Raw genomic sequence first — 6,873 nt, 5'->3', positions numbered from 1 at the left:
TCTAGACCTGGAGGGGAACTCTATAGTGTCTCGGGTCATTCAGGCGGTTGGCCTGTTCGGAGATATTCTGTCGCTGGAGGACACGATGCTGTCTGGAGTCCAAACTGAGGACGGGTCGGACAGCCAAGACGAAATGGAAGAAGTGATGATTGAGGAAGACAAGATGGCGGGGGAGGAAGGCGATGAGAAACAAGTTAAAGAGGGGAAAGATAAAAAGGAAGATGAAGAAGTGGACAAAGAAGAGAGGACCAAAAAAGTGGTGGACGAGGAGAAGATTGAAGGAGACAAAGAGGATGAACGTGAGACAGAAAAAGCTGAAGAGAAGAAACTAAAAATCAACAGTGAGATAGGAGAAACTGAGCATCAAAATGAGCCAGAATATAAAATAGGAGAAGAGGACAAAAAGGAAATGGAGGAGGAGACAGATGAAGAACTGGGAGGACAAGAAAAGGAGCATTTAAAAGACGGAAAAGAGACAGAAAAGGAGAAAGAAGATGAAGACAAAGAGGAAGAAAAGGAGCTTATAAAAGATGGGAAAGAAAAGGAAGCAGAGGAGGTAGACGGAGACAGAAAAGAACAAGAAAAGGAGACAAAGGAAGACGAGATTACTCAGGAAATAAAAGACGAACTGGAAAGAGAGGAAAAGGAGCATTTGAAAGATGGAAAAGAGACTGAAAAGAAGGAAGAGGAGGTGGAAAAAGATGGAAAAGAACAAGACAAGATGACAGATGAAGACGAGACAACTCAGGAAATAAAAGACAAACTGGGAAAAGAAGAAAAGGAGCTTATAAGAGACGTAAAAGAGAAATATAAAGATGAAGAGGAGGTAGACGAAGAAAGCAAAGAACAAACGGAGACAAAAGAAGGAGAGGAAGAGGAAAAGCAGGAGTACGAGAAAGTAAAAAGTGGAGAAGAGGAAGAAGACATATTGAGTGTAGAGGTAAAAAAACTTATGATGAATGAAAGAGCAGAAAAGAAAAAGAACCGTGACGAAGACGAGGTTGAAGAGAGAAAGGCAAAGAAGGAGGTAGAGATGGAGGAAAGAGTGGGAGAACCAAAAGAAAATGAAGAAGAGCGAAAGACTGACAGAGAAGAAGAAAAGATGGAAGAAAAAGTACAAAACGAGAAGAAAAAACAAGAAGAACCCCCTCAGATGAATGGAAAAAAAGAGGAGACACAAGAACAAGAAGAAAATGTGGTACAGAATGAGAAAGAAGAGGAAAAAGTTGGCGAAAAAGAAATGCTGAAGAAATACGAACAAGAAGAACATTTGACAGATGAAGAGCGAAAGGACATTAGACAAGAAGAGACAAAAACAAATAAACAAGAAGATGAACAAAAGGTTGATGAAAAAGAAGAAGAGATGGAGGACACAGAAGAAATGGAGATGATGAAACAAAACGAAAAGCAAAAGGATGGTCGAAAACAAGAAAAGATAAAGGAAAGCAAAGAAACTGACTCCAAGAAAGAAGATGAAGAGCAAACATTTGATGGAAAAGATGAGATGGAGGACAATAAAGAAACAGAGGTAAATAAACGACAAGAGGAAGAAAAACTAAAGGTTTGTGTAAAAAAAGAAGAGAAGGAAGAAGTTGAAGAGAAAGGGGAAGAACCAGCAAAAAATAAAGAAGAGCAAAATGTTCTTGGACAAGGAAAAACTGAGGCAGAGAAACAAGAATCGGAGACAGAGGAAAAAGAGGAAAAGGAGTTGAAGATACAAGAACCAAAGGTAGGAGGGAAAGAAGATTTGGAGAAAAAAGTCAAAGACAAACAAGAGGCTGTTGGAAAAGAAGAAAAGGTTATTGGAACTGAAGAAAATGAGGCAAAGAAAAATGAACAAGATGATCAAAAGATTGGTGGAAAAGAAGAAATTATAGAAGAAATAGTACAGAAACTGAAAAAAGAACAAGAAGTTATCGGACAAGAACAAACAGAGACAAAGATGCACGGACAAGACGAACTGAAGGTTAATGAAAAAGAAGAAAAGGAGGCAAAGAAACAAGAAGAATCGATTGGTGGAAATGAAGAAGAGATGGATGAGGAAGGAGAAAAGGAGGTAGAGAAAGAAAAACAAGAGGAAGATTTGGAAGAAAAAGAGGAAAAGGAGGGGAAGAAACAAGAAAAAGAGGCTGGTGGAAAAGAACAAACAGAACTGACAGAAAACAAAGAAAAGCAAAAGGTTTGTGTAAAAGATGAAGTGATAGAGGGAAAGGACAAAAAGCAGGTACAGAATGAAAAAGAAGAACAAAAGATTGATGGAACAGAAGAAGAGATGGAGGGAAAAGAAGAAATGGAGGCAATAAAACAAGAACCAAAACTTGGTGGACATGAAGAAGATTTGGAGAAAAAAGTCAAAGATAAAGAAAAGGTTGATCGAAAAGAAGAAAGGGACACAAAGACACGAGAACAAGAACCACAGATCGATGGAAAAGAAGAAGAGGTGGAGGGAAAAGAAGAAAACAAGGTAAAGAAAGAAAAAGATGAGCAAAAGGTTGACGTAAAAGAAGAGTTGGAGAAAACAGTCGAAGAGCAGATGGATGGACAAAAGGTTGATGACAAAGAACAAAAGATGGAAGAAAAAGTCAAAGAAGAGGCCCAGAAAGAAGAACAAAAGGTTGACAGAAAAGAGAAAGAAACAGTGACTGCAACAGACAGAGAAGTAAATTCAAAAGCAGAAGAAAAGGAATTAAAAGACGATGCAGCAAACCAGCTGAAACAAAAACGAAAGGTTGCCAGAAAGGAAGAAGAGATGGAGGACAAAGAAGAAAAGCTGACAGAAAAAGAGAAAAAAGAAGAACAAAGGCTTGATTTAAAAGAAGAACAACAGACTGAAGAAAACAAGGGAAAAAAACAGAAACAAAAGCTTGATGGAGAAAAAGAGGTGGAAAGAGCTAAGGCGAAGAAACAAGAAGAACAAAAGGTTGGTAGTAAAGAAGACGAGATGACGGAAAACAAACAAACTGAGGCAAAAAAACAAGAGCAACTGACTGATGGAAAAGAGGAAAAGGAGGAAAAGAAACAAGAAGAAAGAGTTGATAGAAAAGAAGATGAGATGGAAAGAGCTAAGGCGAAGAAACAAGAACAATGGATTGATGGAAAAGAAGAGGAGATGGCGACCTCGCTGGACAGAGAAGGAAATGCACAAGAAGAAGAAAGAGAGTTGAAAGAGGGACCAAACCATGAGCTCCAAAACCAGCTCCATCAGTCCCAAAAATCCACCCCTCCACTTTGTGCTGAACCGCTGAGTCATGCTGGAGCAGAGACACCAACCGAAGCTTCCACAGAGGAGGAGAAAGGCTCGGGCGCTGCCAACAACCACAACGGGGACATTTATCCCACATCACCGAGCAACCACAACGAGACGGAGGAAGCTGCCTCTTCAGCCAACACAAGTCTGCGCAAGTCTGCTAATGCTCATCCGGACTGGAGAGAGGTGGAAACGCAGGGTCTGGAGGAACAGGAGCGACTCCAAACGCCGTTGACAACATCATTTCCTGCTGCGGGACGTCAAGGTCAAACAGCGGCTGAACTCCATACAGGTAACCACAATCTAAACTCATGAAGTTTACTGACACACTCCTGCGACGACAACAGTGCTGGAATATAAACTAAGTACATTTACTCAAGTCTTGCACTTTGGTACAAATTTGAGGTACTTGTACTTTCCTTGAGTATTTTCTTTTCATCCCACTTTATACTTTGACCCCAGTACATTTCAGAGGGAAATATTGTACTGTTTTACTTAACTACATTTATCTGACTGCTTTGGTTACTTTACAAATTAAGTTTTTTTGCATCAAAATACAACAAGAGTTTTTAAAATACTATGTTTTATTGTAAATTAAATTTCCAAGCAGTTTATACAAGTACAGCTGCAACCATTGGTTGATTAATCAATCAGTTGATTGACAAAAAATCAATTGCCAACTACTAAGATAAACATTTCAGGGTTAGTTTTTTCATTTTTTTAAAGTATTTTTCAAATCCTAGGAACTTTAATACATTTCTCGAATTTTAGGACATTTCGAAGATTTTAGGATGTTTAGGATTTTAAATAATATACTGTGTTTTGTAATAAATTAAATTTCAGTTATAAACAGTTTACACAAATACAGCAACAACAATTAGTTGACGAATCAACCATTTAAATGTTGCTGTAAGTTGTTGTAGCTGTTTTAGAGTTTGCAGTGGAGAGATGATCTTACATAACTGCAGCTATGATTGGCTGGAAGCACAACTTCTCACAGTGGAGATTCAGGCCAGAGAGTTAATTCATTCATTAAAATCTAATTAAAATTCCACAAGGATGACATTCACTCTATTGCCAAAAGCAAACAATGATAATAAAAAAAGCTCCACAGAGCCAATTAAATTACCTCATAGCATGCTTTAACCTTTTAGAGCATTTTACTTAAGCAGATAATGTATTCTGATTTTTTGCATCAGGTTGCAGGCTGGAGGAGAGATTATTGTTGATGGACGCAGCTGCTGAGTCGTCATTAAGTGCCGGACAAGGAAGCAAACCGCCCAGTCCAACCGAAAACTCATCCAGCACAGGAAACCCTGTGATGGAAGTGAAGGGGGACAAAAAGGACAAAGAGGGAGGAGGTCAAACCTCCAACAGTGTAAATGGCGAGGCAGACACAGCGGATGACAAGAAGAACGGCAGCCACCAGTCCTCAAAGTACAAAACTGTGTCCTACAGGAGGATCCGCAGAGGAAACACCCGACAGAGGATTGATGAGTTTGAGGCCATGATGGACTTGTGATTTAACCCCAGATATGGTCAGAGGGTTTGGTTCTATTCACTTTTTTGTGATCTTGGATGGCGACCCCGAGTGGTAACATATAGGCAAAAGCAGTGGCCCCAGGATAGAGCCTTGGGGTACACCATATTGAGTGTAAAATTTTCTCCAATTTTATGAGTGAAAGGCAGTAAATTAGTAATACTCAATTTATAGCCTACGGCCCAGAACTGGGCACTGATAGGGAGCCTAGAGGCCCTCCAACTATTAATCTAATTCATATAAAAACAAAATGATTCACGCTGGGAATTGTTTTTGTACTTTTAGTATACATAAGAATGCATAAAACAGCATCAAAATAGAGCTTGTTGATCAGAAAAAGTGCTAGTGGAGGATCCCCTGCACTCCTGACAGAGGTCCTGGCTGGACCCTAATGTTCCAAAATCCTGGAAATGTTGTGAAATCCTAGAAACATCCTGAAGTCCTAGAAATGTCCTAAAATACTAAAAACATCCTGAAATTCTAGAAATGTCCTTAAATCGTAGTAATGTCCTAAAATCCTAGAAATATCCTCAAATCCAAGAAATGTACTAAAATCTTAGAAATGTCCTTATATCCTAGAAACATGAATGGGGCTGCTGCAACTGGCCCCTACCCCACTCATTTTGCAAAAGTGGCCCCAAGCAAGGCAGCTGGAGTATCACTGCTCTGAATAAATAAAATGTATTTTATTATGATTTTATTATGAAGTATTAAAATGCCACAGGTTGAAGGTTTCAGTTAACAGTGATGTGTGTCATCAAAGTGTCCTCCAGCAGCACTGAAATCACTGAAATCACTTCTGTTCTTTTTTTTAAAAAATTGTTTTAGCTTGTTTAGATCTTATTTTGTATACGCCATTGTGTATAAGCCTATCAAACAGACCAAACTGGAGAATATTACATTATAATTATTACTCAAATGAAATCTGAATCAGACTTCACCAATTAATTTTTAGAATTTATTTAACCCTTTAAAATGTAGATGGATATGAGTTTTTCTTTGCTTGTGCTGCATTCAAGCACCTTTCACAAATATTCAAGCCTTTGAAATCTCAACAAAAAGGTTTAACCCTCTTCAAAAACATGGGAAAGGGCATTATTAGAACATTAACCAAAAAAGAGGAAAATACCCAGAAACTATATTTATAATTATTACACTTATACATTAAAAAATATGTGTCATATATGTTTATTTTTTTCAGGTCCTTGCCTTATTTGTTTTTGTATTTTACTTTTTTCTTCTTTCTTTGTAGTAATTTTCAGGTAATTTCTTTGTAACTTTTACTAATTTGTTTCTTATTTTTTTGGTAATTTCTTGTCACGTCACTAATTGCTTTCCTCCCATGTGTTTGAAAGAAATAAAGCCGATTTGCTCAGGTGTTTCATTAATAGACATTGACTCCTACCCATACAATTATAAGTGGATGTTAGAAGTCTATGCTTGTTGTTAATATAATGGTATTATTAAAGTGCAAGTACAAAAGATTTAAAATATAATTTTGACTTCATATTTCTGCTCGGAAATCAATGCAGTGACACTCTTAATGGCATCATTTTGGGAAGAAACTGATATAACTCATACATGTTTAGTTGACTGGTGTGTTTTCCAGCTAATGTAAAGCTAACAGTATAATAACAATCACTACTGTATCATAGTTATCATTGAATTTTTGCTTTTTGTGATCTTCTGCTTGAGGATAATGTGACAACATATAGAGAAAATTTGTGGACCCAAAATAGAGCTTTGTGGAACACCATGATCAATGTCCGTTCTGTATTTTTTTTTCCAATTTTATGAGTGAAAGGCGCAAAATAAATAAAGTTTATTACTTGTGTATACAGGGATGAAACTGATATAACTAGTAAATGTATAGTTGACTGATATGTTTTCTAGTTACTGTAAACTTCACAGTCTGATAATCACTACTGTAAAATATTTATTACTAAATTCAATCATATTAAAGGAGCTTACAAAGCACCACACAGATTTTTGTTTTGTGCATGTTATTTCTCAGAGGTACCTTTACACTAATATATTTAATTTTATTCATTTAAATAATAGTGATACATTTGTGTTCACTTCTACA

The 6,873-nt window shown here is 37.2% G+C and overlaps 2 protein-coding genes across 2 annotated transcripts; both read left to right on the top strand.

The window, feature by feature from the left end:
* Positions 1 to 2,185: 2,185 nt before the first annotated feature.
* LOC121937728 (DNA ligase 1-like) lies at positions 2,186 to 2,945 on the top strand. The gene is made up of 2 exons (XM_042481045.1): positions 2,186 to 2,798; positions 2,890 to 2,945. The coding sequence occupies exons 1-2, from the start codon at positions 2,273 to 2,275 to the stop codon at positions 2,943 to 2,945; spliced, it is 582 nt and encodes a 193-aa protein (XP_042336979.1). The 5' UTR covers positions 2,186 to 2,272.
* Positions 2,946 to 3,018: 73 nt separating this feature from the next.
* On the top strand, positions 3,019 to 4,989 carry LOC121937729 (ermin-like). Its single transcript, XM_042481047.1, has 2 exons — positions 3,019 to 3,539; positions 4,447 to 4,989. Exons 1-2 carry the CDS (start codon positions 3,053 to 3,055, stop codon positions 4,767 to 4,769), a joined length of 810 nt encoding a protein of 269 aa, XP_042336981.1. The 5' UTR covers positions 3,019 to 3,052; the 3' UTR covers positions 4,770 to 4,989.
* The last annotated feature ends 1,884 nt before the right edge of the window (positions 4,990 to 6,873 follow it).

The sequence above is a fragment of the Plectropomus leopardus genome, unplaced genomic scaffold (assembly GCF_008729295.1).
Source record: "Plectropomus leopardus isolate mb unplaced genomic scaffold, YSFRI_Pleo_2.0 unplaced_scaffold27287, whole genome shotgun sequence".
NCBI lineage: Eukaryota > Metazoa > Chordata > Actinopteri > Perciformes > Serranidae > Plectropomus > Plectropomus leopardus.
Note: the sequence above shows the minus strand (reverse complement) of the source record. Positions and strands in the feature narration are given on the sequence as shown.